The 13,633-nt window shown below is 44.1% G+C and overlaps 1 protein-coding gene across 1 annotated transcript; it reads left to right on the top strand.

The window, feature by feature from the left end:
- Positions 1-5,744: 5,744 nt before the first annotated feature.
- Positions 5,745-12,965, top strand: LOC129868228 (protein sprouty homolog 4-like). The gene is made up of 2 exons (XM_055942019.1): positions 5,745-5,944; positions 8,702-12,965. Exon 2 carries the CDS (start codon positions 8,734-8,736, stop codon positions 9,697-9,699), a length of 966 nt encoding a protein of 321 aa, XP_055797994.1. The 5' UTR covers positions 5,745-5,944; positions 8,702-8,733; the 3' UTR covers positions 9,700-12,965.
- Positions 12,966-13,633: the final 668 nt, after the last annotated feature.

The raw sequence follows: 13,633 nt of genomic DNA, 5'->3' as shown, positions 1-13,633 counted from the left end.
GTTTTTATTTATTGTGAATCAGCCACAGATGAAGAGAGCAGCCTGTCACATCCGAGAGTGGAGAACCTCGCCCCCTCACCATCCTCAATCGACTGCCTCACAGAAAGTGGGCTAGTTGCGGATGTTGAAGTGTACTCATCTCAGCTGGAGCTTATTTTAGCCGTTAGCCTGTCAACAGATGCGCTCAGAGGATGGATAGAGCTAATGCTCTGTACGTGAGCCAGGCCTGCTCTGCTGAATCAGGTCTTAAATAAAGCCTAGCCCCTCCGCTGGTGGTGGTGATTCCATGATACTGTTACTGCTGTTGGGCTTAATGAAGGTCAGCATGTATCATGTCTCGGAAACTGTCTGACTGACTGACTGACTCCCACAGTCAGTCACCTTCCCCCTCCCACACTTCCTGCCCACACCCAGCCCTACCTCACCTTCCCCCTCCCACACTTCCTACCCACACCCAGCTCTACCTCACCTTCCCCCTCCCACACTTCCTGCCCACACCCAGCTCTACCTCACCTTCCCCCTCCCACACTTCCTGCCCACACCCAGCTCTACCTCACCTTCCCCCTCCCACACTTCCTACCCACACCCAGCTCTACCTCACCTTCCCTCTCCCACACTTCCTACCCACACCCAGCTCAACCTCACCTTCCCCCTCCCACACTTCCTACCCACACCCAGCTCTACCTCACCTTCCCCCTCCCACACTTCCTACCCACACCCAGCTCTACCTCACCTTCCCCCTCCCACACTTCCTACCCACACCCAGCTCTACCTCACCTTCCCCCTCCCACACTTCCTACCCACACCCAGCTCTACCTCACCTTCCCCCTCCCACACTTCTTGCCCACACCCAGCCCTACCTCACCTCCCCCCTCCCACACTTCCTACCCACACCCAGCTCAACCTCACCTTCCCTCTCCCACACTGCCTACCCACATCCAGCTCTACCTCACCTTCCCCCTCCCACACTTCCTACCCACACCCAGCTCTACCTCACCTTCCCCCTCCCACACTTCCTGCCCACACCCAGCCCTACCTCACCTTCCCCCTCCCACACTTCCTACCCACACCCAGCCCTACCTCACCTTCCCCCTCCCACACGTCCTACCCACACCCAGCTCTACCTCACCTTCCCCCTCCCACACTTCCTACCCACACCCAGCCCTACCTCACCTTCCCCCTCCCACACGTCCTACCCACACCCAGCTCTACCTCACCTTCCCCCTCCCACACTTCCTACCCACACCCAGCCCTACCTCACCTCCCCCCTCCCACACTTCCTACCCACACCCAGCTCAACCTCACCTTCCCTCTCCCACACTGCCTACCCACATCCAGCTCTACCTCACCTTCCCCCTCCCACACTTCCTACCCACACCCAGCTCTACCTCACCTTCCCCCTCCCACACTTCCTGCCCACACCCAGCCCTACCTCACCTTCCCCCTCCCACACTTCCTACCCACACCCAGCCCTACCTCACCTTCCCCCTCCCACACGTCCTACCCACACCCAGCTCTACCTCACCTTCCCCCTCCCACACTTCCTACCCACACCCAGCCCTACCTCACCTTCCCCCTCCCAAACTCTGCCCAAGCTCTAGAACCCTCCTCCACTTCCCTTCCTCTGTGAGGCACAGGGTACTATAATCACACATACTTTACCAAGTCTAACGTGGACACTCCAAATATTTAAATGGCTGACAACAGGGATGAGTCACAGATGGACAAAGTCAGAGACCCTTTGCCTTGATATAGTCATCCAACAGGTTTGGAGTGAATGAGGTTTCGGGAGGACTTCATAGTTGAACGCGCTGACTTGACCTATACACGTTGTTGTTTCTCGTATCTTTTGTTTATTTAAAAATATATATTTTACCTTTATTTAACTAGGCAAGTCACCACAATTGGAACGAGAAAGCACACGCATGCATGCGCACACATGGAAATGTATCACTCGAGTCCAACAAAATGGAATATAAAAGAATGTTGAGGATAAAGTTCGGAATTACACAAAAGACCTGCATCACTCTACTGAGTACTTTGCTGTTTCTAAAAGGATAAATGTGGGTGTTTTGGGATCCTTTGTTCATGGTTTCCGTCGGCCCCCATACTGCAGAGCGAGCAAACAGAGATTTGGTTCAAAAATAGTGAACCAATCTTTTAAATGTGAGCACTGAAAGCAGTCTTGCTTCTCTTGACTGATAAAACAAACATAATCCTCATTGCATTAACCAGGCATTAGGACAGCCATACTGCCCTGATTGGGCTGTTGAATATGACGTATAATTCCAGCCATGTGATTACTGCCTGGTCTGGGCTGTTAGGTGGGCCTGCCCATTGTTGAACTTCAGTCTATCCAGCGCCACAAGCTGGAAAGTGAAGAGGACCACTTTGGGCTGGGCTGAGTGGGCTGAGCCACACATGGAGGAAACATATAAACCACACACACCGCACAGACACAGGCCAACAGGCTTTACCAGACAACCACAGGCGAGTACAGCCCTCACACAAACCAAGCTGTCTGAAGCAGTGAAACAGTCTGGATGTGCATGTCAAAGAGGGAAAGCATCCACCATGTCCTTGTAGGCCCTGATATAGGGCAGATCAAAGTTCATAGGTTTCTATTCCTCTCTCAGTGGGATGTGCCGGTATGAATCAGGAGTCCCATTCAGTGGAGAATGCTGTGTGAGACGTCCCTATTCTAGTGTGAAAGAAGGGACCCCTGTGCCAGGGTATCTTTGTGTTGTAGATGAGGGAGTACTGGTGTGGGGTCTCAGGAGACAAGGATGTTATGTGCACGGAGCGACACGTGGAATGCCCAGAATGTGAGTGGTGTGAAGGGCGCTACACCACACCCCTAGCAGAAGGTCACACTTCAGGGCTGGTTGGTCCCCTGGGTGAGGGTTCAGGCAGGGTCCTGTCACCCTTCTCAAGAGAGGTTAGGGGTCGGCTTCCACCAGGGGCTCAGTTTTCACCTCTGTCACTGCAAGGGGGTTGAGGGATGCTGCTTCCAGTCTTCCCACATCGCCCACAGCTCACCAAAGGCCCACATTCCTCACATTAGTTGTCCGTAATAACAGCCCCTCTTCCTGTGGGCTATGTCCATGACCACAGAGGCCCTCAGAAATATCTGGTTGTTAGGTTTATGCAGGTGGACTAAGATGTGTTCAATTTATAATGGATTTGCTTTCTGTGGATGGCCAAAGATGTGTTAAATTTGAAGTGAGAGACGATAGTTTGTCAGCTGTGTGTTCTAACTATAAAACTAATAAACATACCTTACTTTTTACATGTTAATTACAGTCTAATGACTTGGGCTTTGGTCAAAACCCATATTTACACAAGACCATTCTCATTATATTTTTCTTCGCTAATTACCTATGTTCACATCTAGATGGAAATTACAAATACATTTTGAGCAATTTCTACGGTAGAGAGTACAACTGTCTTTAAAATGTGTGTAGACCACAATGTTTTACAAGGGCCATCCAGTGCTCTATGATTAAAGATATTGAAGTAAACATAATACATCATTCTCCATACTACCATCAGGTAATATATTCAGCTTTACTTTCAAAATGGGAATATTTATATTTGTTGAATTCAGATTTAGAAGAAATTAATATTGGCCAAAGTAATCAATCTCAAGTGAGACACAATTATGATGGCTACACACACAGAGGCAGAAAGGCAGGTACACACAACAGACACACACACACACACACACACACACACACACACACACACACACACACACACACACACACACACACACACACACACACACACACACACACACACACACACACACACACACACACACACACACACACACACACACTTCTCACCACAGACCTTTCTCCACTCCAAAGCACATAAACACACCTTCTAAAAACCATGTTTCTGCAAATTCAGGAAGTCAATATTTGAGAAGTTGAAACTACCTGGCTCCATGTTTGAGATCTGCCTTACTCTATAAACTTATTGCGGAATTCATCATTACTCTCATGTTGTCATTGGGTCCGAAATAGAACACCCTGACATTGTTTATGAATGAAAATAATTTATCCTGTACAACAGATGTTGGCCTCACATCCACAGAGGTACCAAGTGGATGTGGGAGGGACCATAAAGAACAGGACAGAAATATTATTTTATTTTGTGACGATCATGCTGCAAAAAAAATTCTGTAATTGGACAGGCAGCTTTTGCAACCAATGCCTGCAAACCACAAAGCTGCAGAGAGAGAGCGAGAGCGAGAGAGAGAGAGAGAGAGAGAGAGAGAGAGAGAGAGAGAGAGAGAGAGAGAGAGAGAGAGAGAGAGAGAGAGAGAGAGCGAGAGCGAGAGAGAGAGAGAGAGAGAGAGAGAGAGAGAGAGAGAGAGAGCTCTGTGGGTGCCACCAGACAGGAAGGGATTTCCATATGTGTGATTGTGACCACTGCTTCCCAAAGAAACAATTGGGGCTGTGAAGGACCCTTATTTCCTAAGTGTTCATCCTTGTTGCAATGTGTGGTCATTAGCACTGAATAGAAAAGATTGCAGACTGGGCAGGAGATTTATCTAAATGTGTATTCACATCTTACAGAAACTGCAGCTATTTCCCAAATGCTGCATGGTCTCAGTTGCATTAAAGAAATACAAACCATTGCCTACATATGTGCCCTTGAACACGTCCTTACAAACAATTACAATTTGGTAGTGTTAAAGTGAAGGTGAGCTTGTCATCGAAGTCTGTGCTAATGTAGTGGGAGACTATTAACCTTTGACAGCATTAAATACACAAGTTGGGAGCTGAATGCTATCCGTGGGGGAAGGGCAGACAGTGGGTTGTTAAAAGGGAAATTCACACTCATTTTCCTTCTTGTGGTTTCGGTACAAATCAACAGCATCGTGTTCTTTTGTGAATCATGCCTGCCGTCACGCTGGTTCTGTTTCACAGTTTGGTGTCATAAACTCAAATCAAAACGGCCTTTTACTGTGCAAGGACTCGACTCAAACTGCTGCAAATGGAGGAAGCAAAGACCCTATTATTCGTAAATGTAAATACATATAAACACAAGAGGTAAAACAACAGCAAATGCCATCGTTTCGATCTTCTTTGAATCGTGATCCACAATATAGGCCTACAAGTGATTAATAATATAATACCCTATTAGTAGCCGATATGCAACGATCTAGGTTGAGCAAACAGTTATTTGGCCTACATGTTTTCAGTTTGGACAAAGCTTTGATTCTACATAGTATTTTACTTACATTTTAGGCCAGGCGGCTCTCCATATGCTAATGATTCTTTCCTTTAGCTTTACCTTCTTTAGACAACAATAGTTTACCATATAACGACGAGACATAGACTTACCGTTACATCAAATATTTATTTTCTTAATGTTATTATTTCCCATTGCACAATTCAAAATGGTCAAGATGCCCCTGACATGAGGTTACATATTCGGAAATTAGCATTCATTTTTCAGGTCGGAATCATGAATGAGTGAATCGATGAATAAATAAGCAGCATGGTGTGAGGCCCATAGCCGGCTCATTCATGTAATCCTCTCTGACATCGCCCTTGTGACAAAAAACTCCCAATTCTTCCATTCATTAAATCTTGGTATCACGCTTGCGCAATGAAATTCGGAGTCCTCCCATTCATAAAAACGTAACCCCCGCATTTGAGCTCTGAGACGTTGTGCCCTCCCATTCACAAAAAAACATGTCAAGGCATCTGCGCAGTACGTTCTTTACCCTCCCATTCATAAAAACCAATTTCCCCATGTAGTTGCAACATCGTATCAAAAAGACCGTGTCCTCACTGCAGTAAGCATCGAGTGGATAGTGTTCAATCATTTTTGTACTTAGTGTTTTTTCTTTACCTGGGAGAAATATCTTTGGAATATACATGCAGTCTTCGAGCTCAACAGAGAAATGCGCTGCTAGTCTGGAAAAGTAAGTTATTCTATCGGATTTATAATGACGTTTTCGACATGGGATACATAAACCATAGTAGCCTATCACATTTGTGGTTAAACAATTTCGAATACTGGTGTGTACATCACTTTTGTGGATTGCTTGGGTGCGCTGAACACTTGTTTTTCTCTCTTGCAACAAGCTGTTCCCGTATTTGTACTTTGTGTCAATATTTAACCATGGATGCTACTGTAGCAAGGTTGTGGACAAGAGAGGAGTAATAATGAGAGCAGATTAAATAAGAGAGCCTAAATGCTTACTTATGTTTTACCTCGTTCATTTTTAAAAGCGTTATAAGCCGTTTATACACATCTATGTTGTGGGTAAAAACTACAGCCTAACGTAGGCTATTAGTTACGGACTCGTGTCTTTGCCTCTTGCTGCTGATCATTCGCATTATCGAGGCTGGTTGCGTGACGCTTCTCTGCAGCGTTCGAGCGGGCACATCATGTGCATATGTCAGGTGGTTTTGTCATCTATTCCTTTAAATAACTCCCCGTTTTTTAAAGAAACCGTTTGTCCAATAAAAATAAGCAGCGTTTTGGTCTAAACTGCCACCCTCCTTTCATAAACCAATAGCCCTCACTATAGCCACTTGCGCGTAAAAATATATAATTTTAAGACGCCATAGCCTATATGTTCTGGAGATTTGGCTATTGTGAATCACTTGTCGAATGAAATGTTATCATCATGTCTCGACAAATATTTAGTCAGATTTTACGTTTATTTTCTATTTCCAATGACGTGTCGCCTCCGGTTATATTCCCTTAATTCACCGACGCTGAGGGGAGGGAGGAGGGAGACACTGTAGCCTACCTACATATGGTCTCTGGATTCACTGGTTCTGATGATCAGGAGTATTTGCAGATCTGAGCGACGCAGCATTTTGCTCACAACTATTTTCAGGTTCCGTGATTATTGCTGTGGCAAATGACCTGACAATCGTATCCATATTTAACTAAAAATTTAATTAATTTCTTTATACTTTTATCATGTCTGCCAGCTACAGTGGTAGGCCTGTAGTCTACCACACAACATTAATGATGTCTAATATAAAGTAACTACTAAGTAGTAACTGTTGTCCCCTGCATGACTATTGGGTCATTAAATAGGGCATGTTGGCATTTATTGGGACGAATCTTGTCCTGGAAGCAGCTCTGCAGCGTGGTCACTAGCGGACACTGCTAACTTTATGCTTAACCTTAAATTAAGACCAACAAGCTCACTTTTGTTTTCATGATTTTTTTTAACGAAATAGACCATTTTGACTTCGCACCTGGCCCACGCTCATCTCTGCCTCCAGGACAGGATTCATCCCAATAAACGACAAACCTGCTTACATAGGTGCCATTATAGTCTACCTACTAATTCTGTGTTTCTTCCTTTTTAAGAGTGATGATGGGGCATGCTAGCTCGTAGTCATGGAACTATGTCTCTTTTGGCGCATGCAGAGTAATATCCAAAAACCAGTGTCCGACTCTTGTAAAGATCAGATGGTTAAAAAGGAACATGCTATTTGTCACTATGGAGAATACTTGTTAGTTAGGCCCACCCAAAGGTTTCTACTCACAGCATCATAGTTATGAATCATTTTTACACTGCAAATTGACCGCAAGAATCCCAAACAGATATAGCATTTGACAAGAACAGAATGGTATCAAACATTGATTACATTAGGATACGATCACATGTGTCTCTCTATTTATACGTCGGAATACTTTGGAACAGATTTTCTAAATTAAAATCACTTTGAGGAAATTTCCTGGTGATTTTACAGTCTTTTATGTCCATCAAAAAAAAAAAGACATATATTTCGCTCAGAAAACTTGGGGCACCAAATAAAATCAACAGCGAGCTGAATTTGGCCCGCGTGCCGCCTATTGTGGAACCATGTCCTACAACCTTTAAGGAGAAATGAACACTGACCAAATGCAATAAAATCAACAATGCGATTCATTACATTTTTGTCTAGTCACCAAACATAGAAAAAGCTATATCTATTTCAATGGTCCTTTGGTAAATGTGTTTAAGGCACTTGAAGTCATGTGTTATAGTCTCATTCTGGTCTATAGGGCCCCTCTTCTGAATATAATTTGGCATAGGCTTTAGTTGTTATTGCATTCAAGTTTGGCAATTAATGTTGACGTTGTGGTATTTTGTCTTTTGAGAAAGTGTGGAACATGAATTGGGTAAATAACATATTAATGCGCAACATAATGTGAATTTTATTGCATTTGAATACCAGGTATTATTAGAATGTTTATATATATATATTAATAATGTGCTTGTTAATATTCATTATAAACTGATACAGGACGTTCTCTGAATATAACTGTCATCAGTACAATCGGTTGCTATGAGTCATTGTTGAGAATATATACTCTATGCTGACTCACGTCTTGTACAACCACTGACTAAGAGCCTTGTGTTAGATGGGTTTGTGTACAGATGTAGGTTCATCATTTGATCACTTTTTTGTTGCTGAGAATTTCCCTGCTAGGCAGGAAATGCAAACATGTAAAAATACGTCTAAAGTTTGTCATTTCCACTTGATTTGCCCTAACAAAACATCTATCAACACCTGTGTCCATTAATTATAATCCACATAATAATTCACATTTCCTGTTGCTGCAGGATTATTTTCCTGCTGTAGCAAACTGGCTCAAATTAAGATCCTACATCTGTAAGTAGGGTACCCATTCCAGGAGGCTGACTGTTGTCTCTATGTTTCTGCAGGACTGCTAGATGTTGAGCTCTCTGTTTGCTGTATGAGGGACACAACTGCACAGATGGAGTCGAGGGTTCCCCACCACATCCCCGGAGTGTCTTCCTCCATTATATCCCAGCCGTTGCTGGACAGTAGGGTTCCGTATGGAAGGCTACAGCACCCGCTCACCATCTTCCCAATTGACCAGATGAAGTCCTCTCATGTGGAAAACGACTATATTGACAGTCCCGCTGTGGTCTCCCAGCAACCCCTCAACCAGAAGGCTGTCAACAGGGGGCCCCATGAGGCACTGCTAGGGGCCCCCCACCTCCCCCAACTGGCGCGCTGCAACCCTCACAACGCCACCACACACCCCTGGATAACCTTCAGCGGGCGGCCCAGCTCCATCAGCAGCAGCAGCAGCACCTCGTCAGACCAGAGGCTGCTGGACCACGCAGCCCCCACCCCCGTGGTGGACCACAGCTCCACCGTAGTCACCACCAGGACCCCCTGCTGCGAGCCCAAGGCGCTCACCTCAAAGACCCTGGATCTAAAGACTACTGCCCAGGGAGCCCCAACAGTTGACAAGAAGCACATGCTGCTGTGTGAGATTTGTGGGAAGTGCCGGTGCACGGAGTGCACCCTGCCCCGGACCCTGCCCTCGTGCTGGGTGTGTAACCAGGAGTGCCTGTGCTCAGTGCAGAGCCTGGTGGACTCAGCCACCTGCATGTGCCTGGTCAAGGCCATTTTCTACCACTGCACCGAGGACGAGGATGATGAGGGCTCTTGCGCCGACCGCCCGTGCTCCTGCCACCAGTCTAACTGCTGTGCGCGCTGGTCCTTCATGGCAGCCATGTCCCTGGTGCTGCCCTGTCTGGTGTGCTACCTGCCCACCATGGGCTGTGTCAAACTGTCGCAGAAGTGCTACGACAAAACCAGCCGCCCAGGCTGCCGCTGCAAGAACTTCCAGCAGGCCTGTAAGAGCATGGAGGCCAAGGCTGCAGGCCAGGAAAAACAGGCCTCATGATAGTCATTGGCTGTTGCCTTATCAATACCCTCTGGATAGGACAATCCCCCCAACCCCTACCCGCTGGATGACTTCCAAAAAACCATGGTACTTACAAAAGGGTTTACACTTGTCCTCCTTGGTTCGAGTGATGTTATTCCACACAAGTCAGAATAGGTCTGTCTGCTCAATTGGTTGTCCTAGACAACTGCTTGACTCAGAACCCATCTTTATAAGTATAACAGACTGGCAGATTTTGTTTCTAAAATGGCTGAAGGCACAATTCATTATCCCTCTATACTGCTCTGAATTTCCAGCTTCATCATAGCTAGCTACTCTATGACACATTGGACCCCAGTTGTTGTTCTCCTAAAAAAAGAAGAAAAAAAGAAGCCTGCTCCAAAGCAGTTTCCCTCTGTTTATGCAAACTGTTGATTTCCTTTTTGTGTAGTAAAGGATACTTCAACTGAAACAGCCCCCCACTCCCCCATATATGAAAAGTTTCAGTCCCATACAAGCCTTCCTGTTGCTAGCTTGATGTTGAGCTTGTTATGTCAAGGTGGAAAAGTGAGAGGTAAAGTCGTGTGGCTTTCCCCGTCTGATATGTAAAGGTCATACCACAACTGAGAAAAAAATAGTGTTTAGGATTGCCTGACTTGATCACTTTCCATTTCTTTGAGGGGATTTTTTAAACCTAGCTTTTACCAATCACTTCAGAATAATTGCACGTCATGCCCTGCATGATGTGACGTAGTGGTTAACCCCAGTGCTCGAGGTAGATGTGTTGTAGAAAAACCTCCTCAGGGATTGTTCCTCATCAGTAGAATTTGGTCTAGCACGTAAAAACTGCCATTAGCCTAGTTGACTTCACTTTGCACAAGAGGCAAAGAACAGTTTAAAAAGGGCAAAAGGGCAATTGTGAATTATTTAGGAAGAGTAAGTTAAGAGAGGAAATGAAGGGAAAAAACAGTCTTCGGGAAAAAAAAGGTGCTACCCAGAACCTAAAAGGGTTTTTCAGCTGTCCCCAAAGGAGAAGCCTTTGAAGAACCCTTTTTGGTTCAAGGTAGAAACATTTTGGGTTCCATGTAGGACCCTTTCCACAGTGGGTTCTACATGGAACCAAAGGGTTTTACGTGGAACCAAAAGGGTTCTCCCTGGAACCAAAAATAGTTATCTTATGGGGATAGCTGAAAAACCTTTTGGGAATTTTTCTGGAGTGTAGCGTTTTCAGGAAGAGGTAAAGTGAAGCTGTAGCATATCTAGCCAGCCTTAGTTAAATCAAACCTGCCACTTGAACAACCTTTTTAGATGAAGCAACCCCCTTATGATGTACTGAAGCACAGTATTAAGTATCAAAGCTTAATGTATTTTACATTACTCTGTGAACTACTTTGAGTCCACATTGTATCAAATTTTATTGGTCGCGTACACATATCTAGCAGATGTTATTGCGGGTTTAGCAAAACGCTTGTGTTCCTAGCTTCAACAGTGCAGTAATATCTAACAATACACAACAATACACACAAATCTAAAAGTAAAATAATGGAATTAAGAAATTCTCAATTTTTTGCTGCAGTGTTGAGTTTGTCGTCTGTTAGAAATATTATTTATCTTTATTTTCTCAATCTATTTTTGTGGCTTGCATGGAGTACCAATGACCTTGCCAAAGGAGTTTAGTATAGCTTGTTTAGCTGTCTTAGGGATCATGTTTGTTATGCACTCGCCAAATTGTCAGAGGGCAATTGCTCTTAAAGGTGCGGTGTCCTTTTTTTATGCCAAACTGAAGTATTCTTCAGTTTGGCATAAAGGGATACCGTCGTTCCATAATCTACACATTTCTGTCACGTTGGTTCTAAGGTCCCCCACTAACATTAGGGCCTGCCTCTTTTACATTTTTGTACTAGTCTTGTTTGCACAAAGCAGAAAACATACAGGAAAAAAAACACTGTTCTTAGTCTTGAATGTATAAGGCAATATTATTTTCAAATGTTTGCAATTCAATCCAAGGGAAGGTGCCAAAATGGGGAATGATGTTCTGACTGGCAAAGCCAGGGAATATTTGTTGATGTGGTGACAATATGTTATAGAAATAGACCTATGCAGGTGATATGTTGTTGTAAATAGTTCTAAATGTCCTTGAAAAACTGCATGGTACATTATAACTACAATACAAAATATAGATAGATATATAGATATATATTTTGAGGGTAAAGATTTGAGGTTGAGGGGAAGAGGGAGGGGGGAAGACAGGTCTTTCTATCATAAGCACTTGATTTAGAAAAGTGTGTCCCGTAGTAAAAATACCTCTGTTTATGCCATTCATGCCTCGTTAGCAGGATAGAGGCGAAGCTAATTCCCAGTTCTTCAGTGCCCCTGCAACTGTGGAATCATTGAATCCACTGAAGGAATACAATTTTGGCCTATTCGGATCAACCCATTTCCCCCTGTTTGTACTTACAGTGTCGCAACTTTTTTTCCTCCCCAAGTTGTCCGACAAATAGCCTGGCCTTGATTGACAAATACCCTGGCCTTGATTGACAAATACCCTGGCCTTGATTGACAAATACCCTGGCCTTGATTGACAAATACCCTGGCCTTGATTGACAAATACCCTGGCCTTGATTGACAAATACCCTGGCCTTGATTGACAAATACCCTGGCCTTGATTGACAAATACCCTGGCCTTGATTAACAAATACAGCTGCTGTCCATAAACTTGTCAAAACCACCGTGAGGAAAAGAGAACTCTAAAGCTACATTCCATTCCTTCTTGTTTAATAGTGGATCTCTTTTGCTTCTCTGCCTTTTTTTCTCAGTCTCTCTCTCACACTGTGGCTTGGGTAAAATTCTTATCCCCAAACTACCTTAGTGTCATGTGTTTGGTGGCCTGTTAAGGTATTGAATAATCACCAACCATGACAACTCAATAATGAAGCCTTTTATTTTGTTAGAATGCTGTGACTTAAACTCCATTTTGTGGTACACTTGTGGCCACTAGAATTATCTTCAACTCAATCAAAATAACCTTCCAAACTGCTGGCTCCTGCTATTCAATGTCTTTGCCTTTGCAATGTCAATGTTGCGGAAAAATTAGCTCTGTGCTTTTGTTTTGTTTAACTATAACAAAATGAAAAAATCTCACATATAAAAGTTTCCCTTTATAGATATATTTATTTTGAAGTTCTATTTTATATAGTATTTATTTAGATGCCAACCTTTGTTTGTGAAGAAAGCTTATGTCGAAATGGAATGTACATTGACATTGGAAATATATATTGTTAAATATATACATGTTGTGGTGTCTTTTTTTACTGACGGTCATCTACTTGAATCATACACGAACCAAACTCTTAGACAGACAGGAAACACATCAGTTCATTCTCTGTCTTTCTGCCATGTCCTTTCAGCTTGGAGGAACATGGTTAAGTGTTAAAGCTACCAATGAGAGTTCTGTTTCCATAGTTACAAGACTTAGTTAGTCATTTTGTTGATCTGGGGCGGGAGAGCTATGGGTGAAAGTTTAAAAAATGAAAAAGTGGGCCAGAAATAGCCTGTTTCCCGTTCATTCGCAAAGGACCAAATGAAAACTGTTAATCGTGTTAAATCAGGACATTTTGTGGTTTTCACTGTTTCATTTGAATGCTTCCTGAATTCCCTTCCTTTTAGTTTAAATTGTATTATTCTCCTATAGAACAGTGGTAAGCCACACTCCAATTCAGGCCAGGAGAAGCAACTTGACCCTACATTTACTGACAGAAAATATTACAGTAAGTAACACTGGGGCTCCCGAGTGGTGCATTGGTCTAAGGCACTGTATCTCAATGCTAGATGTGTCACTACAGACCCTGGTTCAATTCCAGGCTGTATCACAACTGGCTGGGATTGGGAGTCCCATAGGGCAGTGCACAATTGGCCCAGTGTTGTTAGGGTTTGGCCGGGGTAGGTCGTCATTCTA

The sequence above is a fragment of the Salvelinus fontinalis genome, chromosome 13 (assembly GCF_029448725.1).
Source record: "Salvelinus fontinalis isolate EN_2023a chromosome 13, ASM2944872v1, whole genome shotgun sequence".
In the NCBI taxonomy this organism is placed as follows: domain Eukaryota; kingdom Metazoa; phylum Chordata; class Actinopteri; order Salmoniformes; family Salmonidae; genus Salvelinus; species Salvelinus fontinalis.
The sequence above is the reverse complement of the archived record's forward strand: the minus strand, read 5'-3'. Positions and strand labels throughout refer to the sequence as shown.

What these genes read in the sequence shown, in the direction of transcription:
- LOC129868228 (XM_055942019.1), top strand. Translation starts at nt 8,734, where the DNA reads ATGAGGGACACAACTGCACAGATGGAGTCGAGGGTTCCCCACCACATC.